Source organism: Melanotaenia boesemani, chromosome 19 (assembly GCF_017639745.1).
Source record: "Melanotaenia boesemani isolate fMelBoe1 chromosome 19, fMelBoe1.pri, whole genome shotgun sequence".
Taxonomy (NCBI): Eukaryota; Metazoa; Chordata; class Actinopteri; order Atheriniformes; family Melanotaeniidae; genus Melanotaenia; species Melanotaenia boesemani.
This window is the reverse complement of record NC_055700.1, coordinates 23,009,448-23,035,985: the sequence shown is the minus strand read 5'-3', so window position 1 is coordinate 23,035,985 and position 26,538 is coordinate 23,009,448. Positions and strand designations below refer to the sequence as shown.

Here is a 26,538-nt window from a genome sequence, read left to right as displayed (position 1 = left end):
ATGCATCTCATGAAAGTGGAACAGTTGGCTAGTTAGTGCTAATCTGAGTGTGATCATAGTAAGAATCTTTGTAATGTTCCAGACTTTGGGATGGAGATGGTCTTTGCCTGTCTTGCATATTGTACTTAGTCCCACCACATGTTATGTTTGCTCCTGACAGATAATACACTGAAATAAACAGTAAATTGTTTAAAGTTAATTGGCTGTCCTTGGCTTTTTAACATGTAATAAAAAGTTTCCTTGCAAATCTCTGAACTTCGGCAGATTTTCCGTGATGCACCCCCTCTCAACGGCTAATTTGGCATCCATCTTGCTTCCCACCTGTACTGTGAGCTCCCCAATGCTAGTTAGTGTGATTCAGATTTCTTGCTCTGTCATGCTCTCACTTTCCTCTCTTCGTCCAATTATGTCTTCTTGCATTTCTTTGCTGAAGTAGCCACAGCGAGCATTCAAAATGGCTGTTGTGTTTATATCTGCTTACTAGCTTGTGTGAAAGTGAAACTCAGCAGCAACATTACGGAGCGTCCTGGAAGCAAAAGTTGTGAAGTGTAGTTTCTCAGCCTCAGGACGCTGCTGGGCAGCAACAGCTCCAAGAAATGCACATAATAGATGTCATCAAACAGGTCTGGAACACCAAGTTTTAAGGTTGGAAAGTTGCATAATGTGTCTTTAATACTTAGAAGAATAGAGGCAGTTCTGGTCAAGTTAACACAGGGTTTGGATGAGATCCAATCGTACTCCTAGTTGATCAGATAACTTTGGGAATGAACTGGTTGTTTCTGCAGAATGGAGAATTATTCATCTTTGAGTGAGCTGCTTCACCTCCTCATAAAGAAAAAAGCAAGGTCACTGAGATCTCCTGTCAAGGCTGTCAGGAAAGTTGAGCACTAAATTCTTTAGCAGGTGAGAAGGGATCAGTCACAACAGAAAAAACCGTTGGTTTGTCAAAACAAGTGGTTTAGAAAAAAAGAAGGCAAGTATGCATCAAAGTACGTAAACTTTGTTTTCACTGTTGAACATGTATAATTTAGGCTCTTCTGTGTGTCTTCTTGTTTCCAGTAGATTATATATATATACTATGCATTTCCTGAATGTAGGATTTAAATCATTCAAGTGTTGATGTATAAATTCTGGGTGACAGAGTTCAATGGACAGTATATACTGTTTTATTAAACAGATTCAGCAACTGTCATCATATTGTTTGGTTGAAATATTGAAGTCATGAGCTTTTTCTTGCAGATCCCCACGCAATACAAATCAGTAAAATAGATCATAAAAAACCCCACAAGAACAGAAATATAATACCTGAAAGAAGTGGAAAAGGTCTAAAAGAAAAAAAAAATTGTCTTATTAATGTTGGAATGCATCATTCATAGTAAGAAGCAGACTGAGAAGCACGAGATGAAGGTTGCATGAATATGAATGTGATTTCATCCGCATGGAGATGAGAGGAAAAAATACTAAGGGCATGTATAGATAGATTGTATGAATGTTTTAGCCTAACATACATGAATTGCTGTTTGTGGAGGTGGTGCTGCATACTTTTCCTATATTACAGTCCCAGAGAGGAAAACAAAATCTTTTATTTCTCCTTAAGGCAATATTTTCCCTCATATCTGCAAAATTAAAAATCAAAATGAATAATTAAATAAATAAATAAAGCAATGTAAAGTGGCGATAGAATTCAGGATAATTAACAGACTGTGGCTGATTGTTCAAGCTGCTAAATTATTATGCAAAGTTAAACGTGTCCAGATAAGCATCAAAATATAAAAGAAATAATTGGTATATAGTGCTGAATTCTGATTGAAAATTAAGATGGAAATTGTCTAAGACTTGTGTATGGAGTTGTGATTATCAAAACCCGCGCATACACACAAACACACACACACACACGAAACCACCCCTTCAGCATTTACAGCAGGCTTGCTTCAGTGGCCAGCGCAAACGGCTCAGTTTATGTTGATTTTATGCCATCATATTGATTAGTGCAGCTCTCTGCCTCTGCACACATGTAGAAACCAAGAATGTGTGTATGTGTGTGTGAATTAGTGTGTGTCCATGGGAAAGGCAGCATCCTACACTCTGTCATATCTTTATTTAATTTTGCAGTTTCATATGTTGAATGGATCTTCGTCAGGTGGATCAAACCACTGCAGCTAACTGGTAATTAATAGTGTCTTGACATCTACATCTGAGATTCTCAGTTATTATTTTCAATCTTCTGACAGCACACACGTCATTTTTTTGGATTATCTACACTTAAAAGGGACGGAAGTTTGCACAAACATGCATAAACAAATGTTCTTGAATATTCATGAGGCTCAGAGTCACTCTGTTATCAGGCCAGCCTTATGGTGAGAGAAAACTGAAGGCATGAAACCAGAATGGGCAGACTTTTCACAGACCTTTCCAAGTAAACTTCCTCACGTCACTTTTCGTGAAGGCCGTCTTCTCTGTACTGGACAGCTTTTACAGACAAAACAATGTCTGCTCATGGAAAAATGTGGGTCTTCATGATACCCAATTAGCCTTTGCAAAGTATTTTTTAAACTCCTGAAAACTACAGCGTGTAACTTTTGTAAATAGGCAATCAAAGATTGTGACCTACGTGAAACAAAAGTTTTTTCCAAGTGTCATTTTTATTGGGCACTTCTCATTAAAGCTGACTTTTTCCACAGGAGGCAGCTTTTACAGCTGCACAAAACCTGCTGGTGTACAAATGTTGACATTCAACATGTCCAATTAGCCTTTTTAGAATTAGGAGCTACAATCGTCTCCACACGATGACCACATGCAACAAAATGCCAGATGTGCTCCACTTAAATGTAACCTTTAATCATTTACTTCTGTATCCTCTGTTTGATCCTCTCTTTTTCCATTTTAAATCTAATGATCAGCAGACATGAACAGCCCAGTTAACAACACACATGCTGGTTTGTGCTCGTTATCACATAAATTTGTATCTTTTTCTTGCCCCAGCTGGGTGTTATTGTCCTTTAAAAGTGTAGGATTGGTTGACCTCTGTTTAAAAGCCCGACAACCCTGAAGGCATGAAAAATCATTTGACCGGACATTTTTTTTATTTCAGATGATGCAGCTCATTCTGTTTCACACTGAAGCAAACTATTGTTCTGTGTTTAAGAAGGGTCTCAGGGAAACTCTGGAGCCTTTTACATTGACCTTTTAAATATAATGACTATGTAATGCTGTGTTTTTTACTAGGGGTGGGACGTTAATGCATTAATTACAATTAATTAAGTACAAAAAAAATAAAGCAGTAAAAACATTAACGCATTTAATCACAGTTTGCATTCCAAGTGACTCAGAATGTTTGTCAGTGAACGATTTCCAGTACACCAAATAAATTGATGTGCATGTCGGAGCTCTGCTAAACCAGTGTCACCAATTTAACTACTTTGGCGTTTTATTTATGTATCTAGTTACTTTTCAGACCCATCTAGTGGCTCCAAGTCAAAGAAGCGACTAGTGACAAAATCTAGAGACTATTTTCTGGTATTATTGGAGACTTTTGAAAAGTGACATGAAAGCATGTTTACTTCTTCTCAATGAGCAGCGCTTCCACAGGCCCCACCCCCGTCCGCATTCAGATGTGAAATGTTTGCCTCTGCTCCACAACCAGACTGAAAATGTAACGTGTAAAGCTGCAGCTGGCTGATCCTGTCCTGGCTTATCATCAGACATTAATGCCTAACAATGAAGAGTGTGGAGGAAAATATTTTAAAAGTTAAAAGTACTGTAACATGTTGTTGACTCTTAATCAGAAAACAGCCAGAGCTGCACTTAAAATGACTTAAATGTACCCCCCCCCCCGCGCCCCCCTTCCCTGTTGCTGGTCTAATGAGTTTCCATTTCAGCTCCACATACAGATGGTAGGGTCAGAATTTGATGGAAACATCATGAAAACATGAATCCATCCTGCTTTTTATTAAAAGTTCAGGCTGTTAATGGTGTAATTGTGTGGGGGATTTCTTTTGGCCCCCTTTGGCCCCCTTTGTACCAATGTCACATGTTTTACATGCCACAGCCTACCTGAGTACTGCTGCTGACCATGTCCATCCCTTTCTGACCACAGTTCTTCTGATGGCTACTTCCAGCAGGATAATGAAAAATGTCTCTTCCAAAAGAAAATAAAAAATAAAAAATAAAAGCAAGAAAAAAAAAAGAAACAACAGACAAAGGAAAGGTAGGAATTTAGCATTTATAGTGTGTATTTTCTCCTGTAAGTCTGTATTTCATTGCCATCATTTAGTCATCAAACCGTAACAGAATTTTTAGGACTTGTGAAGCATGTGGAAAGATGTAAGTACTCCCAATTATTAGTTCCTGAACTCGATCAACTCCCTTACTACTTCACCATCACAAGAACTAAGGGCTGCTATTAGCAACTGCTTGAGGACCTAAAAATTTAATGTCACTGATGACTTCAGAGTGAAAAAAAAGCTACGAAAACTGAAGTGCTTCAAGTCTGCTGACTCCATTATGGGAAATGGTTGTTAGAACCATACGAGTCAAGATTAAACCTGGAAGACAAACAAATCTTTCAGAAAAACCCTGCAAAACTGGTAAGAAAGTGAATACAGACTCCCGTTTTCCAGTTGAGGAGGGGTGAGTCGCTGATCATGAAGTCGACACGAACGAGAGATCAATCCTCAACTTCATTTTCGCTCGTGAAAATCAAAATTGCGCATGCATGTGAGAATAGGTTCATTTTTCATGCAAGTTTGCTGAGGAGCTGGTGCCTTTCCTGTTTGCCTGAACCCTTGCATGCAGCTGTATGCAAGGTCCCAGCAGGAGCTGCTTCTGTCTGTCCTCATTCCCCTCTTTCCATTATGCCCGAGTAGATTTAGTTGACCATGGTTACAACATCCCCCCTCTACTCCAGACAGAATAACTCAGCTAACAGAATTGACTTCTCATTTCATTTCAATTTTTAATGGCTGCTGCCCCATTTAAGCAGCATTTTGCCATTACTGCAGTGATTAACCAGCCGTGCTCCATTTTTCAGATCTTGTACAGTATAGTGTGTATTTAGGATTGCAGCTCCTCCCGTGTGCATGTGCAGCTCCAGTTGTAGTCAAAGAAGGCTTTTATCCTAAATCAGCTGTTTTATACTGCTTCATGCTTTTGCTGTGAACTAAAATTACAGCTGACTGCAATTTTCATTTTAATGGATGTAGAATAATGTGTTTTAAGTGTGTAAAAGGTACTGCATTTCATTATTGCTACGACAGAGAGTCTAGCTAATTACTGCTGCATGAATGGCCCCATGACTAGCAATATGTCTCATATTTCTGAGCATTAAAAGTATTTTTAATTGCATATGCCTTAAACTCACTCACTAATGCAATATATAATACATGCTGTAGTCCTTTAGATTCTTGCTTACCTAAGCTCAGGCATCACACTCTTTTAAAGCCTTGACGTCCATTCCAGACAGGTGGAGAGTCACTGAGGGAGGAGGAGACAGGAAGAAAGTTTGTATCTGAAGCTTTAAATTATGTAGAATTACATAATATACTGCATTATACTGATTTATCTCAAGCCTCTTGTAATCTGTCTTTCTTCATCTTGTCAGTGCTTTTTCAGCCTTTGACTCATCAGAATACATCATCTGTGCATTTAATGGAGAGGTGCTTGAAAAGGGAATGAGGGAGATGGCCATAAGTAATCAAAAATATAGCACTTAATGTCTGGAGAGTGAAAAAGAGAAGCAGAAGCAAGACACCATCAATATACAGAATGAAAAGTTGATTATACTTTTTTTTTGCCAGTCAATAACCTTTAAAAGCCATGATGGCACCTCTATCCTTATAATGTATAGTAGACAATCTAATAAAAAATAAGTTATTTTTTGTTTTCTTGCACATTTTTCATTTCTTTGAAGTGTCCCATGAGTGCGGCCTGAGCAATGTTGGCCAACCCACTTGGGCACTCTGGGTAATAGCCTTTGCATCAGTGCTCAGAGCACCATGCATTCAAATGAAATATCAACTTGTCGCACAGCCAAGGACGACAGCTGACTCCGCCAGGCATGCCAGAACCCACTCTGTCCTGAGGGGAAGAGCAGTCCACACTGCTTATGGGATTTCAGAAAGTTTGCCAGTGGGAGCTGACCTTAAGACATGTAGCGGGGGAAAAGATATGTTTTATGATATTACGTAATAACATTTGATGTTTTGTGCATTTTCAAGCCCATTCAAGTTGACATTTGGTGTGTAAATTTGAGGCAAGCTGCATCTCTGTGGGGAGGAGTTGAGCTCTGAGTGTAATGGAAGTGTTCTTTAACCAATATTTATTGTTCCCATGTGCATTTTTATCAGATTCAAATTGTGTTTAAGCAAAAGTTACAGCACACAATAACATGACCGGTCTCCAGCTTGCCTCAAATTGCAGCTATACATCTTATTTTTCATTAGGAGTAAAGTTCCACTGGATGAAGTTTAATACATTCTTACATTAGCAAGAATTGTTGCTTTAAGTCAGACTTTAGATTAAGGCTGCAAGAATTGTACCGATACATTTTTAACCACAATAAAAAATTGATTTTGATTTAGTTTTCATATTTATTTCAGTCCTTTTCCCTTTTTTTATTCTGTTAATCAAACGTTCTACTCATATTTTCTAATGTATTTCTGTTTTTTTTTTTTTTTTACATCTTCAAATCCCATTGTGTTTTTGATAAAGTACATTTTCCATGGTTATAGTGGTTTCCTCGTCTGTCACAATGGTTGTAAAGGACTACATTAACTTCTTCTACAGCACTCGTGTCACTCTTTTCTGTAGCAGCTGTCTACATTAGACCGACTCTTGAATAAAGCGACCACTTCACTGCAAAGCAGCAAATCACTCAGAGACTGGGTTCTTCACATATTCACTAAAATGTTTCTTACTGGTTGGATATAATCCGAAGAGAGAGAACTGGTCCTTCCAGTTGACACCAACACAAAAACTGGACGAATGAGCCACATTAAATTATTTAAAATAGATAAAACATTAATAATTCCTTTACTTCTGACATTAACTGATAAATGTTGTGTGTGTTGTGGGTGTTGATGTATGCTGTAGTGTTTTTTTCTCAGCTGTTAAGTTGTGAACAAGACAAACTCAACATTATGTCTTCTTAGTATCGAAGAATATTTAGCGATGGTCATGCCGTGAGTTCAGTAGATAATTTCAGAATGTAGAATAATTTAGGATAACAGGGTAATGTTCATCCAGTCATCAGTTTTATGTTGCTTGAACTCACCAGTATATGAATGATGTTACGTCCATTGTACAATATAATGTTTAAGAGATTAAATTAACAAAATAATATTGAAAATACACAATTTTCGATACTGTTGCAATTTAATATCAGACATTGTCGTGAATTCTGGATTTCTTTGCAATTTTGTCCAATCACTGACATTTAAAGCAGTTTTAACAGCTTTCTTGGTCTTAACAGATGGAAGTTAAGTGTATTATATGAACCACAAAGCAGTAGAAACCATTTTGGAATAGGGCGACTTCAACAAATTACTGTACACCTCCACATTAGCCGGTATAGATATGTCCTGCAAACGTTAAAAGAATCAGTATAATTTTTTATGTATATATATTTTGTGTGTGTTTGCTGTTAAAACAATGTGTTGCAGCTTCAAGAGCACCCTGCAAAACAGTGAAATACTCTCCTTTGTACTTATTTCAGTAAAGAATGTAAAAAAAATGACTTTTAATTAATTGATATTATTATGATAAATATATAAAACATAATAATTTAAATTAATGAATAAATTTGGATACATTTTTTAAAGGAAATAAATTTCACAATTATCACAAAAATTGCTGCAAAATACTTAAGTAATTGTTTTTTTTTTGTTTTTTGTTTTTTTTGTTTTTGTTTTTTTTTTTGTTAATGCTAAAAAAGCCTCCCTATAAGATGATTACACACAATTGGCTATATATATATTATTAGTCACTTAAAAACATTTAATTTAGACACTGCCGTATTAATTATCACTTTGATTGTCTTTTCAAGGAAATTATTAATGTGCTGAAATTATTTAACTTTCATGTCATTAATAAATCTTTACAAGGCTTTTGAGTTGTTCTATAACTTCTGTACATACTCTGTTATGCATTAATCATCAATAAAAAAAATGCACTTTTTAACAGCTGAATGTTTTTACTGCTACTGAAAAAAGAAACTAATTAAGGTAATAAACCTTTTGTTTTTCAAGTCATTTCACCTGATGTCTAAAGACTAAACAAACCACAGCTGATGTATTTTTTTAAATAAATATGTGCAGAAAACCTCTTTGAGACCTCAACAGCTTTACTTTTGTGATAATTACGCTAATGTCAGTGTTGTTGTTGCTCGACCTCAGTCGTTGTTGCTTAAATCTTCCAAGATTTAACAAGATATGAAATCTCCAGAAGCCTCTGGCTCCAATTGGTCACGCTCTACTAAGAAGAAGCAGCCAGGTAAACAGATGTGTCTATCTTACCACATGAGATCAAATCTGTTCTTCAGAGGTGGGAGGGGGGCAGATTACATAGCAACACCTGCCTGTGGCGGGGTCTTTTATTTATAGTCAAGATCCATCATTTTTTCCTCTCTCTTCTCAATTTTTGCCAATTTTGTCATGATGAACATTTTTTTATACTATAGTAAGAGAAAAAAACCATAAATGATTAAATAAGACATTCGAGCACAGCATGCAGCTAAGCATATCTAGTCCATGAAAGCAGTGGAAACCCGAGACATTCCCCTACATAACATTGCATTTAATGATTGGTTAATCAATCAGTGCTGAGTAAATGTCTTGCTTTATTCTGTTCTTCCTCCCATGGGAGCTAAGTGTGCACATGTCCAGTTGGGTTTATTACCATTATGTCTGCAGAAAAATCCATACTGGACCAACATGTGCTAATTTAAGATGCTGTCATATGGAGGCGTCAGAGAGCTAGTGCGCACATTCTGACTATGGCTGCAGAGCCTGGAGTTTCCTATCATTTAAAATCTGAACAACCTCCTCACTGCCATTCTTTTTTTGGATACTTGCATGGAAATAAATGAATAGCTTAAGCGATATGACACAGGGAGGTTCCACTGAGGTTAAGGATCGACCTTTTGAATGATTCAATTGGATTGGCATTTAGGAAAACTGATGGCTGTGTGTAGTGCTGCAGATCCTCTGTGTGTTCAGAGTGGTTACTGAATGTAATGGAAGTGGTGGTGCATCTATTGCTTGGAGGACTCAAGGGAATTATTTATAGTATGTGCTCACATTGTGCTCATCTTCACTTATTCCCTTATATCTAATATAAAATTCATTCACCTCTAATGCTTTTGCTCCTCCACACCTTCATTCTGCAGTTGTTTTTGTTCATATTTTTGTTCATAAAAAAAACGTCTAAGCTGCCATTTTATAATACTTTTATTCATGTGACTGCTGGCTGGATTATAAATGGGACATATTTATGTATTTAATCATTATATTTTCAGTTATGGGGCCCATCAGTCGGCTGCATTGCTGGGAAACAAGGCCAAATATTAAACTAAAAGACACTGAAATAAAATACAGTACATTAACATTTTATTGAAATAATAATTTTTTTAAAAAACATTTTGTTAAAAGGCCATTTAACTTAAAAAAATTTTAAATTTCTGTCCATTATGTCTCGGGTCGGGCATTAAGGGATTAACCTTGAAAGCTGATTGGTTGTGACATTCCTTGTTTAGCAAACAGGGTTGTATGGAAGATTGCGATATTTCTGACCAATATTGATATTTGGTTTGCGATTCAATTCCAGCTTCTGTTCAGTGTTCATGCAGAAATATAAAACATGAGATGGAGGATTGTCATATTAAATAAATATGAACGGCTCTATATTTAATGCAAGCATGTAAAGTTGAGCTATAAACGGCTTCACTTACCAACTACTAGATGCAACCTGTGGCCGAAACACTGACGTTTCCACAGGAACAGGTTTCCACTTGGTCCTTGTAATAAAAACCAAACAACCTGATTTATCTTATTTACATCTCAGCTCCTCATTTCTCTCTACATGAGTTTCACTCCAATGGCACACACACACACGCACGCACACACACACACACACACACACACACACAGAGGCATTTACATGCAGGCAGGCTCACTCCAACCTGCAGAGAACATGTTAGGAAATATGTGACTGCAGCCACCTGAAAATCAGACTGAAAGCTGGTGCCAGGGAGGTGAAGATGTTATGCTGGGAACTTCATCCCATCACAGAGAAACAGCTGAATCCACCGTCATTGTAGTGATTATGTTCAAGCATGATGAATATGTTTTTGTTTTCTTTTCATTCTATCTTCTTCTCATATTAGGAGTCTATCTATATAAGAATGGGTAGATTAATAAGCTTTTATTTATGTGTTGTTGAAGATGATCTTATTCTTGGTTTATTTAACGTGTTTTACTTAATACTCTGTACATAGAACATGCACTCACATAGGATCATTGTCATCATTGTAAAGTTGTCTCACTCTGACTCAGGATGATAAATAACCAGAGAGGTGTGTAGCAGATAGAAGAAGAACAAAGCACAGACAGCTGATGATGTGATTACTGATAACTGTTTGTGTATGAGCCCTTCATTTTAGGTGCTATAAATGACGTGACAGAGAGAAGATTCCTTCAGTCTGTTTACCAGAAATGATGAATTGCTTTCTGACGTTTATGCTCCCTGATTAATCAGTTTCATAATAAAACCCAGAAAGATTTTTTTTTTTTTTTTTGCTAAAGCTTTGTTTGGTAATAGCAAATAATTTCCTCCACAGTGTTTAATAATTGTAGCTTTGTGTTAAATACATGAACTACAGATAACAAGAAACTAAAGTATTCTAAGTAAGAATGTAAAAAACAGCATCAATACATGACGTAATCAATTACGTCATGAATATACTGCTATATATTGTGATTGGTAATCATCTGCCAGGTCCTAAAATATCCCTTCTCTGAATTTTAATTCATTAATAATCATTTTTCCACCCGTGCCCAAAGTCAGCGTCTCTACCAAGATTCCTAAAATTTGTCTTGCTAGTTTTCCTCCCTCATGACAGAATGACATGGAAAGTTTAATCATAAAACCTCAGTGGAGGACAAATAGAGTTAATTTCAGCAGACATTTTCTCGTGGTTTATTGTTATAGAACATACTACCGAGGTGATAACACGTTTGAGAGCACATATGAATGTCCTGAGCTTGAGCAATTCACTCCAAGGAAAAAAAAGAAAGCCCTGGGTCCAGAATGTGTCCCTTGCCATATAGTCTCGTCAGAATGTGTTAGGACAGTGATGCATTTTTTAACATGTTGGCTTTGTACTGCATTATGTAGAATCTGAATCAAACAAGGCTGTAAGGTAAAGGGGGTGGCTGTCAGCTTTAATATAAAGGTTGGCAGTCATGATCATTCCCCTCTTTTACCACAGAACCCCTCCTTGTCTTGCCTGTAAGCTTATATGCTCCACCATGGAGCTTCACTTTACCAGCGAGCAGAAGACAAGATATTTTTAGTTTCCAAGTCTTTTTAAAATTTATTTAATTTCATGATTTAAAGTCAAAGTTTGGACTGAAATGACCTGTTTGTCTTTCTAACACAAGGCTTTTATGCATATTCACAAGGAAAATATCTCTATGTCTATTTTCTTTAAGTTTTTTATGTGTCAGGGTATAATAAGCTATCTGGTGCTTATCAAGTATTAGAGTTATGTGAACACAACCTCAGATGAAGAACAGCACATGGCACCCTAGAGTTATTTACTGAACAAAAACCAAGGCACACTGAAGAAGCTGTGTGTGAAACACTGAGTCCACCCTTACTGCTTCTGTAGGAATTAAAAGGGGTTAGTAAAAGCCTGGTGCTGCTGATCTGATGCACTGATCACCTCTATAAAAGCAGATGCTTTGGCAGTTTGCTGGTCTGGAGAATTCAGGTTATATTGACAATAACAAGAAGGAAAAATATCTCAATAATCTCATAGATGGTATTGTTGCTGCCCATCAACCTGGGAGACGTTATAAAGTAAATTTGGAGTTCATCATCCTACAGTGAGTCTACAGTCAGTCACAAATTAGTAAACATTCAGAACAGTTTTCCTCTTCACAGAAAAGAATGTCCCAGCAAATTTACTTAATTTTACAATTGAGTGAAACCATGTAATACTCCCAGGAATTCCAAAAACTCCCTAGAGCTTCTACAGGCCTCTGCTAGCATGTCAAATGTTAAAGTTTTTGACAATGCAATTAGAAAAAGACTGAACAAGTATGTTTTTTTGGGAAGTGTTGGCAGGACAAATCCTGTTCTGTCTATAAAGGAACATAGCTGCACAGCATTGATTTGCAAAATCAAATCTCAACAAATAAGACATCCTGAAAGAAGAGATACTAGTCTGTAATGCACAGCAACATGTTTGTTATAAACCACTAAATATCTGCACAAACATTCATGTAGGATAAATGGTTTGGGCTTGTTTTGCAGCCGCAGGAACTGGACACCTTGTGGACCAAAAACTACTCTGTATACATATTTATTTCTTTTAACTGCGAGGCCATCTGTCTGACAGCTGAAGCTTGGCTGATTGATTCAAGCAACCGGAACAACATCCAAAGTAGACTCACAAATATGTAAGATGAAAAATTAAAAGACTCAATGTGGTGCAATGGACCATTCCAAGCCCACAAATTACATCCTTAAGCAGTTGTTTTTATCCAAAGCAACTCAAAAAAGAGGAACACACTCGGGTCAACGTGGCGTTCAGTGTCTTACCAAGGACACTTAGGCTACGTTCACACTGCAGGTCTTACTGCTCAAATCTGACCTTTTATTAAAATCTGATTTTTAATGTGGGGTCATTCACGTTATCACTTCATTGCAACCTTCATCATCCTGAAGTGTGAACAGTATGTGACCCTGAAGTGACATGCATGCGCAGAGGATAACACGACGTCACCAATGTGTTGTAATTACGGATGTTATGGATGCTTCACATCTGTTCATCAGTTTGGAAGTCCTATTTCTGTACAGAGGCATGTACAGACAATGCAGCCGAGTTCGTCTGTGCAGAGTCCTGCACAGGTCCAATTTTACCATCCTGCACCTGCACGAATCCGTTAGGATGATTACCAAACCCGACCTGTGGATATTTTTCAGGGAAATCTGGACCCGACATGACGATGTTGGATATAAAGCACCACCCAATCCGCATGTTAACACATTGTAAATGTAAATACACCCCCGTCCCTCTCTTCACTTTGCTTAATTCGTTCATATATTCAACGTGATGTGTTGTTTTGTGGCTGTTTTCATTTACAATAAAAAAGCAAAAAATAACATAGTAAATATTGTGAAACAGCAGAACTGTGATGTGACTTCTGTGACGTCAAAGTCGGATGAAATGCGTCATGACCGTTCAGACTGAGGTCGCCTTCATACAGATCAGATACATATCCGATCTAGGACCACATATGAAAGTGGCTTGGGTTGGACTTAAAGGAACTGGATTTGCCATTAAAAAGTCTGATATGAGTCACATATGGAGAAAAAATCGTCTGCAGCTACTGGATAATAGTTGTATAATAATCACAAACAAGAAAGTTTTGAAGCTTTTGGGGTGTACTTAGATTTTCTTACGCTTCCTCTACATTTTGACTTGGTTCAGTAAGATAACAAGACCATTATATGTCACATTTTGTTGTACAACTATAGTTTCTTAGACCTCATTTTGAGATCTGCTAAGGATCAAGTCATATTGTGATTATTCCTGATATCTGAAACTTTATAATTGACAGTTTTGTGGTTTTTCATGACTTTAAATGTGCCATAACATGAACTTAATAAGCTTAAACTAGATTTGATCAAGTAAGTCTTTCATACTTAAAGTCTACAAGTGGTCTGCTAAAAATAATACAAAAGTCAGATCTTCTTTTGATAGAATATGCAGATGTATTGTACATGGGAAAAACCAATGAATTAGAAAAACACTTAGAGAAATACTGACAAAGCTGTAAGGATGCTACCAGCAGATGAGTCACGTCACTTTTTAAATTTATATGCATCTTCATGTTCTTTAGGGTTTTGTAAAGAAAAAGGCTTTGCGTTATTCATTAGAAAACATTGCTTTCTGTGATTTAATTGCTTTTCTAAACCTCAACAGATGTGTAGAATTGTTTATCCAGATGTTCATCATCCTCGAGAAGTCTATGTGTAGAATATTAATATGTTTGAGAACAGCTACATCTTAGTCAGCGCACTCTTGCAGGAACAAAGGTTGTGACCTTTGGGAGTTGAGGACTGAAAATAATGCAAAGATGCAAAGTACAGTTTCTTGCACCAGCTGTTGTAAAGGGAATTCATGTGCAGGAAACTGAAACAGGGTCTATATGGACAATGTTTTAGCACTCAGGAGGTCAGAAAATTTCAACTTTTCTAACCAAATACTGAGCCAGTAAAATCCCCAGTAAGTAATTATGGGGTTGTTAGCTGCTATCAATAGCTGCTAAAAATGTAAAAGCTAATTGTCAATCTGATTTGCAAAGTCATGATTGGTCGCCTATTATTATTATTTTATTATTATTATTGTTTTTTTTTACAAATGATGTAAGCAAGAAATTATTTCCTGCACATGCAAGCAGTAAACATTTGTGCTCACACACAAGTCAGAAGCAAGATGTGGTAAACACATCCAGAATTATGGAAGTTGACAATGAAATAGGAATAAATTGTAAAACATGGAATATTTTGGGATTTGCTCATATGTGGGTGTGATGTGCTATTCACACCAGTTTAACAGTTTTTTTACAGTGTCTGAGCCAAATAAACAGCTAGACGACGGTTGAATTAATTTTGTCCGCTGCAGCCTCCTGTCTGTGTGACATCAGCTGTACTGATGGGGTTCAAGCCTCCTCCAGTTCAGCAGTGATTAAGATGCTTGCAGAAACACTTGAATAAAACAGAATACAGAAAAAAATCTAATAGATTTAAAATGCAAAGCGAGGAGTTGAATTGGAAATTAACACTGTGGCTGGTACTGTTAACGATGTCAAAGTTCCCCTGATGTCAAAGTTCCCTTGATGGAAGCTTGAAACATCATTTGACCAAACAAATCTGTATTTTTAGTTATGCTGCATATGGATTTCTATGTTAGGTGGAATTTGTCCCGGTCAGAAAAGTGACCTGCACTTTGCTGTCTTCGTTTACTTGCTCTAAATTTCTTTTTTTTTTTTTCTGAGTGACTATAAGTGACACATGCGTTTGTGTAATCAAACCTTTTAACCTTTCTCCAGGGTTGACCTTCATATCTGGATTGAATAAAACATCTGTTGGCCATCTAACAGCAACAAGAGTATTCATACTTCTGGCAAGAGGAGCTAATGTGCAGAGAAGGTCAGCTGGTATCAGTCACGTCAGGCGTGACCCGACGGCGCCATTATTCCATGTCCAATGTGTGTGAGGGAGAGAGAGGTGAGATAAAGGGAAGGCAGATCAAGAGATGGAGTACAGTTCTCATGGTGATTCATGCAGAAGGTGTTTGTGAGGGAAAAGCCAGCCCATGGCCTCAGCTGTGCAGAGTTTATGCTGTGGGGAGGTGGATGCCTTCTGGGCCAGACAACATCAACTCCAGACTTTTCTGGCCTGATACTGCACCAGAGCTTTGAGGCATGCTGTCTGAATCCTTTGTGCTACAAATACAGTAACCTATATATATGTCAGGATGACGCACAGTGAATTTTTTCAGTATGTGGATTTTGTCTAGTTTTCTATATAGTTTAAATAAAGCAAAGTGGACAGAAGGTTTTTGGTAATGAGTTCCTATCAGGCATCAAAAGTTAATGCTTCAAAAATCTTTCTGTGATCTTTAAAGTCAACTGCAAATATTCTAAATGACAAATAATATAGACAGGAAGCTTCTTTATGAAGCACAGATTTTTTTTTAACTTAAAGTAAAGAAAAATCTGTAGCTTCATGCATTATTTTGCTGTTTGTATAACTTTGTAAGGCGTGAAATGAATTTTACTTGTGCGATGTGCCATCTTTATTTATTCTTCCCCAGTAAAACATATACTGATATTTTCATATCATAACAAACCTCACAAATGTTTGCTTTACTGTGACTCCAAAAGTATTCAAATAGACCTTGTGGTTACAGAGGTATACTCATTTCATATTGAGTATGCAATTTTCAGGCAACGACCTAGAAAATAGGTGCCAGGCTGAAAGAGTTATATCGTTTCTCATCTTTACATATCATCCCATTTCACTCACTGTTTTGGCTCTTTTTGTTTTGTTCTACGATTCTGCTCCACTGGTTGTTTATAGTTATATACTGGATGTTAATTATCAAGCCTTTTAAGCCCAACCCAAAAGAAAGAGGGGAGAATTTTTCTTAGGACCACATTAAGAAAAATAATGTTTTACAGGTTTCCATAATAAAGTAGTAATTTTAGGAGAATAAAGTCATACTTTTATGAGAATAAAGTAATATTTTAAGCACTTCTTTTAGAAGAACATTGTTAAAATGAGGGTGGTGGAGCATTTTCTGAAATTGTACTTCAGCGTAGGTTTCACAAACAAGGAGAAACTTAATCTTTTTGGCACATCAGCACCACATTATCATTAGTATCAGGACTTTAAAAAATATTTGCAAGAAAGTTAATCTATTCCACAGGTGGACTTGGAAGAAATCACTGCTTTTCTGAAGGAGAAAAGCCTGGAACTAGTAAAAATACCACTTTGTTCTCATAAAATCACGACTTTATTCTTAAAGCTTCTGCAAAAACCTTTTCCTCGTGACCCCAATTATATTATTAAGCCTCTTAACAAAACGTAAAAAAATAAGAGAACAAGAATAATTTGAGCAAAGTTTTACCATAAATTGATGCAGAAAGTATCAGAAACTGTCAGGGTTGCTTGGCATGGAAGGTGTGGACTCAAATGCAGGCCCGAATGCATGAGGCAGATGGATGCAAAATATTTTTTTAATAAATAAAACTAAACTAGAGTACATGGATTGTACTTGGTATAAATACTACAACAAAAGAAAAGACTATTAAACATGGCAAAGAATACACAAGGGAAGGAACTGCAAAAATAAAACAGGAAACAGAACTAATCACATGACCATAAAAACCGAAAATCAAGTTCATAAACCAAGATCATGATAAAAACTGTATCTATCAGCTACATAGGGCATTAAAGGGTTGCAGAATTTCATATCATTTAGCATAATATTGCAAACGAGGTTAGAAGGTGTGATGAACAAACTTTTGACTGGTAATGGTGTATGTACAGTGTAATTATGTTAATTCAATATATTTACCCACTGCATTAAAAGAAATTATGCTAAGGATTACCTTCTGTGTTGAACTTTGATGCTTCTGAGAGGAGAAAATATTATTCATAAACCTTAGTCAATATTTTAAAGATTTAACCTCACTAAAAGCAAGAAATGACTATAATTGCTCATGTAGTTGACAGAATGCTGAACAGCCAGCTGGTAATGCATGTAATGTTAGCAGCAGTGCATAACAATGAGCACATTATGCTGCATACAAGCAAATACCACAATTGTGGTGTCTCCTGTTTGTACTCAAGAAACCTCACCAACTCTTGGATGCATATGGTCCACAAACAACTGCAATTTTATTTTTATAGTAACACAAGCAGCAGCAAAGTTCCATCTCTTTTCATGCACAAAAATGCACCCTGGTGTGACAGTGGCTCCATTCCTTTTCCCATTAGGAAAACTGTGTACAGTGTCCTGACAGCGTGCAGCCTGCATAAATAAACAAATCAATGTGAATGAAGCAAAAATGAAGTCTTCAGCAGCAAAAACAACAGCTTGCTAAATCACAGCCATTTATCTTGAGTATCACCCACTACTGCACTATGGCAGTGGCAAGAATTTATGTAATATGATAATTAATTTTTTTAAGTGTTTTTAAGAACAGTCCTCTGCCTAAGAAAACACAGGATTTGGTAGAAATGTTTTAAAACTTTAATTTCAAGAAATGTTCTGCATAAATTTAGTGAAGCATTCAACTTGCAAATTGCTCTTTGAGAATTAAAACCAGCTTTAGAGGAGTCAGAAAACAATATAAGGCTACAGCTGCTGTTTCATTACATCCAAGGTAGGAAGTCAATACGACAGTAAGAAGAAAAGAGAGACGGTCATTAGTGGAAGGACGCTGGAATGAATTTCATTATGGGGTAGATGACTCTATGTCTTTCAACCATTTTCATATTAAGATATTTTTCGACACATGCCACAGACTTTCATGATAATTTTCTTATTCTATATGATTCAGCAGGTCTAATGTTCTTTAGCAAAGGAAGCTAAATAAGTCTTACATTGTAATTCACTCAGTTGCTTAAATTTGTTTATCTTTTTCATATTCCCTCATAGGTCCTTTGCTGTGTGATGGACGGCTGACACACCTCCTCCTTCCTCTGCTACTCCTCCTGCGCACCCCTCTTTTATTCAGCTTAGGGGAGCGCACTTGCCCCAATAGCTGCCGCTGTGAGGGAAAAACTGTCCATTGTGACTCATCAGGATTTTTAGATGTCCCAGAAAACATCACAGTGGGCTGCCAAGGCCTCTCCCTGCGCTACAATGAACTGCATACCCTGCTTCCGTATCAGTTTGCCCACCTCAGCCAACTTCTTTGGATCTACTTAGACCATAATCAGATTTCCGCAGTTGACAGTCGAGCTTTCCAAGGAATTCGCAGGCTGAAAGAGCTGATTCTGAGCTCCAACAGGATCACATCCCTGCACAACTCAACATTCCATGGCGTTCCCAATCTTCGCAGTCTGGACTTGTCGTACAACAAATTGGAAATTTTGCAGCCTGGTCAATTCCATGGCTTACGAAAACTACAAAACCTTCACCTACGTTCAAATGGGCTCTCCAATATTCCAATTCGAGCATTTTTGGAATGCCGAAGTTTGGAGTTTCTGGATTTGGGCTACAATCGAATCAAAGCTCTTACCCGCACCACCTTCTTGGGATTGCAAAGGCTGATGGAGTTGCATCTAGAGCACAACCATTTCTCAAGGATCAACTTTTTTCTGTTTCCACGCTTGGCTAATCTGCGATCACTTTATCTGCAATGGAATCGGATCAGAGTGGTCAACCAGGGCCTTCCATGGACTTGGTATACACTGCAAAAACTTGATCTGTCTGGAAATGAAATTCAAACACTGGACCCAGCTGTGTTTCACTGTTTGCCTAACCTTCAAGTCCTAAACCTGGAATCCAACAAGCTGTCTAATGTGTCCCAGGAAGCCGTGTCAGCGTGGATCTCACTTACCTCCATAAGTCTTGCTGGAAACATGTGGGATTGCGGTACTGGTATTTGTCCACTTGTAGCTTGGTTGAGGAATTTTCGTGGGAGTAAAGATACTACTATGATATGCAGCAGCCCTAAGTATCTCCAGGGGGAGAAAATAATGGAAGCTACACGAAACCATGGTATTTGTGAAGAAACTGATTACATTCTAACTGAAACACCCTCACCAATGTCAGAGCTCATTTCGGAAGCCACTGCTGAACCAACCTATGCCCCCACAAGTGGTTCTCCGCCGATGCTACCAACCAGCACCTTTGGGCCTCTCCCACCATTCAGACCTCGACCTATTCCTCATCCCACCTATCCAGGGCATATGAGCAAAGACCCCAGAGACTCAGTGGTGCACACACGACCGACTTATATAACACCCCCAGAGATGGAGCATATGACTCTGCACAAAGTGGTGGTAGGCAGCGTGGCGCTCTTCTTCACAATGTCCCTCATCTTGACAATTATCTATGTGCTGTGGCGGCGTTACCCAGGTGCAACCAGGTTGCTGCAGCAGCGATCCATGGTGGGACGGAAGCGTCGCAAAAAGAGCCCAGAGCCAGAGCAAAACCTCAGCTCCCAGCTCCAAGAGTATTATATGAGCTACAACCCTGCTGCCACACCAGAGGCATTGGAGGTGCTAGGCAATGGCACTGGTTCCTGCACTTGCACAATATCTGGCTCCAGGGAGTGTGAGGTATGATCCATCGCATCAGCCTAAAACTAAAAACTAAATCAAAATACAAGACTCAACAGAGAGGTAAATACTTTATCTAGTGTGCCCTGTAAAAGCACTTTTGTTTTAAACTCCAGCACCCTTCACTTCTTCTTTAAACCTTGACTTTAAATGTTAGATGTTTCCAATTATTCCAATTTTTACTGTTTAATCTAACTGCCAAGCACAAAAAAATAGAAAGCTTTTCTGATCCAGGATAAAATAAAATCAATACACAACATGGGTTCAAAGAACCACATAATAATGTCACAGTGTATATTTCAGTGTTCTCTGAAGGTATGAATGTGACTCTCATGTGGCATGTTATCATGCATTATTTGTTATATAAATTACAGATTTTTCAGAGCTATGCTTTTAAAAGTGTACTCTGTGGATGGGTTTCTTAACAGCATTATCACAAAGATGCATGCACAACCAGGGGGCAAAAAAAACAACACTCAACCCAGTTTGTTTGGCAGAGACAAGCTCCTAAACAGGGATGACAAGGCAGTTAACTTTACCAATTGTCTAGAAAGATGGCTGGAAATTGTTCAAAATTCCAAGCCTTTGGCCAAAAGCAAAATTAGATTGTGGATACAGGCCAGTACTGAGGTCCTTTGAGTCCCAAAGGCAGCAAAGTTTCTGCAAAGCTCACTTTATGTCTCTTGCAGAGCTCTGATATTGTGTGATAAATATGCATTGAAAGAAAATCTGTGTCCTGATAATGAAAACCCTCAGTGACAAACTAAATGATGCAGATAGGTCTTCAACAAATCTATGTAAAACCTCTGAACTATGTTTTATGGTTGAGTTATTTCATAACTGTGTCATCAAGAGTTTGTAAAAGACTATAATGTGTTAGGGAGGTTTATTACAATCCTACATCTGGCAATTGATGATTCCCTCCCTGGGTTAAGGTGCACCCAGTAATGCTTGTAAGCAAGAAACCCATCTATTGTACTCTAAGTTTACTCTAAATTTAAGGTATCATGAATAATTGGACATGGTCTAACTACTCAGTTCACCCTATTTGGCTTCAGCATGTTTGGTGTTTTTTGTGTGTGTTGTATGTGTTTGTGTTTGGGAAGAGTCATGAACTTGTGTATTAATGCCTGCCAACAGCTCTTATGTGTCTGGGAATAAATATGTTCTCTATCCCAATTCACACTTTTCAAACGACAGGAAATCCCCTCAACATGTTGCACAATCAAACATGATCAATTTTTGCTAAAAGAAAAAAAAAACATTAATAAATCAATATGAATTAAATTTTAGAGTATCCACAAACTGGGCTTTACTGTTTGTGGATAAATGCATTAACATGCTCATCACAGGTTTGACATCTTGTCTAAGGTTGCATGGTCTTGTTTACCTATGCAGCCCAACTGCCCTTAAATGTTAAGCCAAGTTTAACGGGCACAGTCCAAGACTCCTTACTTAGGGAGATTTATGGTAATTTGCTCAGAGGGAAAGCAATTTAGATATCCCAGAGCTTATGATATGGCTTAAATGTGGATCCATCTGCTGTGATAAGGAGTTTATTTAAAAAGCAGAGTAATTACAGTCACCCTCCTGAATACAAATACAGCCTATAAAAACAAAGGGGGCAGTTTTTGACATTCACCAATGGCTCCCGCAGATTTTAAAGAATAATTAAACCATTTGCAAAAAATATATGAAAAAAAATCAATAAAATGGTATTAAAAGCACTAAACAAAGTGGATGCAAAAAATAATAAAATAATAATAATACTGCCTCAGACAATTTCTTTTAGATACAGTAATTCATTTTGTCTAGTCGCTTCTAATTTAAGAGTCAAAATGAGTGAAACATCACTCACAAAGAGTGATGTGTTTGAAACACAGACAGGATTTTTTATGTCAGCGAATATGTTGCAAATTTATTTTGAAAGTGCATATTTAACCCTTACATATTATTAAAATAAATATATACCTTCACATTATGGTTTCAGTCAATTTTGACACCCACCAAATTCATCTAATAGGGACAAAATTTTGAATTTCAGATCTATTTAGAGTGTCTGATTAGCTTATCTCACAATAATAAATGTATGAATAATCCTAAATAAATGTTTTAGAAAATCACACGTATGTTTTTTTTTTTCTTCTATCACACATCATGTCCTGTTTTCTTTTAAAGACATAAAAACATAAAAGCCATCATGATTTGATTATATTGCATTTGAAAATTGCAAGAACACTTAAAATTGTTGGAAGTTAAAAGATGATTACAGTCATTACTCATTCTTGCTCTTAAAACAGTCTCCTTAAAGTTAGTATCAGCCTCATCATGGAAGGTCAGATCCAGGTGTTGCCATGCATGAAACTTTGCTAACACAATGTCATTTACTAAAATGCCAACTGGACTACCTTTATATTGGTTTGAACTCTAAACCACCACCGCCCATCCAGTTCATCCAAACATTTCAGGTGCAGATCTTGTGTCTGTATCAAGGCACCCTCTGACCTCTGGATAACTTCTGTTCCTTATGGACATCATACATGACGGCTCCCGTGTTGCTTTACTATTTCACTGTTTCAAGATCCCGCTACAAACCATCAAAGATCAATAGGTGTCTGTTTCTGCGAGAACCTGGGCTAATGTCGTGGGAACAGACAGTCCTTGTGACTTAGAGTGTCTGTTTGAACTCTGTCAATTCAATTCAGTTCAGCTTTATTTGTATAGCACCACTTCACAACGATGTCATCTCAGGGCACTTTATAGACAAATCAGTTTGATCCAATTCATATGGGGTTCTGAAACCCCAGACAAGATAGAAACAGATATGATTTGGCTAAAAGAATCTTGTTTAGGGTAGTTTTAAGGGGTCAAATGTGACCCTAGCACTATGTAAAGGTGAAATGCAAACTAAGTAGCTACTGCTAATATTTACAGATTTGTTTCATAGCCATTCTCTTCTTTAACACAAGTAAACATATCCACACCTTTGTACAATGCAGAGGGAAGAGGCTGCACCATCAGGTTTCTGGTAAAAGTTAATCGTGAATGGTTTTGATCTTACCAGAAAACATGTAATCCAGCGTAAGCAATGGTGACATGACAATGTATCCCTTGGGGTTTGATTAGTTTGGAGTGGTGGCCATTTGCTGTAACAGGAACCCTAAACCATGAATAATAAAATACATAACCCAAACCCTATCAAATAAATGGCATCAAGGCTCTACATCTTTATGAAGCGCATGGTGAAGGGTGTAGATGAGCCGAATGTCGGTGTCATCGTGTAGCAAGATGGTGAATGTCGACGTTGTTACATAGTGAAACATTATTTGTGTCTCCGTGCTTTAAAATAGTCAGGAGAATGTATTTATTTTATAGTTTTTGAGACTTTGCTGTAAAACTGCAATATTTTGCAGCATGGCTGAAATTAGCTATGTCATGCTCTGAAATGAGATCAAGTTGTGTACTCATCGCTATTCTTTTTAAATTCTTATAGCCATGCTTTGAGGGTATTGAATGGTGTCTGTAGATACTCTCTGTTGAAATGGTGCAGCCCAAAACTGATAAAAACACAAGAAGAAATTGGAGAAATACTATCATAGAGGTGTTCCTGTGCAGAGAAATACACAACCATAAAAGTCATAAAACCCAGAGAATAAATATTCTGCATAGTGTGCCTTTAATGACCATGTTAATTTATTAATGCAACATTCAGAGAGAAACAGATTAGCTGCTTTTCTTCAAGTAAGTGGAAGTGCCACTGCAGGACGTGAACGGACTGCGTCAGCATGAGCTGTCTGTTGACACTTATACAGTGAGGATATTATAGCAGGGCTGCAGTGCATAAACCCCGCATTACAAAGATGAATGAACATCTTAGAGCTCAGTGGTGCATAAAACATAGTTGCCGGTCTACAGGGATGCAAAAAAAGTGACACGGTCAGATGAATTGTCTGTCACCATACTCTCGATAAGTGGGTGAGTGCATACAAACACTCTGAATGCTTGATCCCTACAACAGGGCTATTTTTCTTAATATTTTATCCTGTTAGGGACTTTTACATCCTTTGGAGCTTTTACATCCTTTGGAGTTAGCAGTAACTGTCCACCACCATTATGAAATTAGCAAGTAAAGGAGCATCTTTTGAAAGAGTGAGGTTCCATCTCTTGAAATGAGTTCCACAGACTTGAACAGTGAATATGGCAAACCATTTTGACATTTATTCAAAGCTCACTCCTCTCATTGTTCCTTGTGGTAGATGTACACATTAGATTCTTCCTAGTCTAAATTACATTCTTACTAGGCAGAATTCTAATTAAACATATCCTCAATCACATTTTAGCTTGCAGAAACTGAATTTCAAGATATCTACAAATACAAACGTGCCAGTATGAACCAAACGTCAGGTATCCACAAATCTTTACAAATTTTAGTTAGCCATTTTTAACATACAGTATCTCAGAGAAGTAAGTGCACCCTTCACATTTTTGCTAATATTTCATTGTATCTTTTCCTGGGACAACATTATAGCAATTATACTTTGACATAACAGAATATCAAAGTTGAGTTTTTTATAGTTTGGTGTCCTGTATATCGAAGTTTCATTTCTATAGTGTTGTTCCATGAAAAGATATAATGAAATGATTGCAAAAATGTGAGGAGTTTACTCACCTCTGTGAGATACTGTATATTAGCTTGACTGGATATGTATTTCAGATATCTTAATTCAATTCTTTATATATCTAAAATGACATTCTTACGAGCACAAATGACGTCACAATTCCGAATCATGTGTATGGGGCGATATGTTCATCTACTGGTTTAAATCAGTTGGATTTTGACGGAATAATCACGCATAACATGTCTCTTGACAATGGTTGTTTACCATAAAAAGTACTTTGAGGCATACAAAAAAAGTTCCTTTAGTTAAGCATATTTAGCAAGTTTTGTAAAGATAAATAAATTTGCTAAAAAAAAAAATGCTTACTGTGTTGGGACCATGATATAAACAGATTAAACAACTCGGACCAATTGCGGAACGTTTGTCCATGCATAAACTCCTGGTACTCCGATTACACTGATGCACATGGTAAACTTCCGCTAATAACTTAGCAACTTTGGCACTATAATTAGTGATTTTTCAGACACATATAGTGACTCTATTTAAATTTAAAAAAGGACTGTCTACAAATTTAACAGCTTTTACTGGTGATACTGGAGACTTTTGGTGACTAACGTGAAAGCACATATAGTTTACTCTTCTCCATGAACAGCAGCTACTGCGTAAGCCCCTCCCCCATCCTAAAGAAATGACAAGAAGCTCGGTCATCTCACGCAAATATTGTTATGCGATTAATCAAGATTAATAACAGCCTCGTTCGAGGTTCAGTCAAACTGTTTTTCAGTTTGTTATAAGTTTTTTCAGATGTTCCCATGTTCACATGGGAATATGAGCCGCAAAGCATTATGGGTCACGCACAGGTAGTTGTGTTAGTTTGGTTTAGTCATCATATTTTATATCTGAAATGAAAATTATGACTAGATACAATTGGAATTTAGATATCAGAAACTCCAGTTTTTCCTAGTAAGAATTTTATTTCAGATATCCAAAATATTTATTTTAGAAAGGAGGAATGTCATTTAGGATATCTGGAAGTAAAAACGCAATACACATGAATGGCAAATGTGACTTCATTTGTCCTAGTAAGAATGTCATTTTAGATATCTGAGATGTTCATTTCGACTAGGAAGAATTGAATTAAAGATATCTGAAATACAAATAAGTCAAGCTAATATATGTTAAAAATGGTCACTTTGTATTTTAAATCTTGAATGTCTTAAATCACAATTATCACAAGGAATATTGTAATTCTGAACAGGAAACCCACAGTTCAGACGAGCTAGAAAAATATTCTGACTGGGAAGAATGCTTTAATGCTGCCTAAAATAGAAATGTGGAGAGTCAGTCTTTTTCTATGTCAAAATGGTGCACCACCATTGTGTCAAGATAACCAAAATATGTTTGTAAGTATCTGAAACTATATTATTATTATTATTAGTTTTTCCTAGAAAGAATTTTATTTCAGATATCCAAAATGTTTATTTTAGATAGGCAGAATATCATTTAGGATCTCTGGAAGTAAAAACGCAATACACATGAATGGAAAATGTGACATAATTTGTCCAAGTAAGAATGTCGTTTTAGATATCTGAAATGTTCATTTGTCCTAGGAAGAACTGAATTGCAGATATCTGAAATACATACATATCCCGTTAAGCTAATAAATGTCAAAACGGCTTGCCATACAGTGATTGCTAAAATGAAGTGAAGCTGTGCTGGCATAGTCGTCACCAGACCTCTTTCATTGGGACATCACGCCCTGGTAAAAGAGGTCTGTGTCCTGGTCTAATCTCAGGAGTTAACCATCCAGCCGTGAGGAATAAGATGATATAAC

The 26,538-nt window shown here is 37.1% G+C and overlaps 1 protein-coding gene across 2 annotated transcripts in view; it reads left to right on the top strand.

Moving 5' to 3' along the window:
• The window catches only part of lrrtm4l1 (leucine rich repeat transmembrane neuronal 4 like 1), an 84,121-nt gene that overhangs the window by 6,945 nt on the left and 50,638 nt on the right, over positions 1-26,538 (top strand). Inside the window, exon 2 of one of the 2 annotated variants that reach the window (XR_006008540.1) lies at positions 18,455-20,148. Coding sequence is in view for 1 of the 2 variants with exons in the window: in XM_041970818.1 (XP_041826752.1) it covers positions 18,455-20,085 (1,631 nt within the window). In the remaining variant the exon portion in view is untranslated. The remainder of the gene's footprint in view (positions 1-18,454; positions 20,149-26,538) is intronic. The other variant, XM_041970818.1, reaches the window with a different exon arrangement.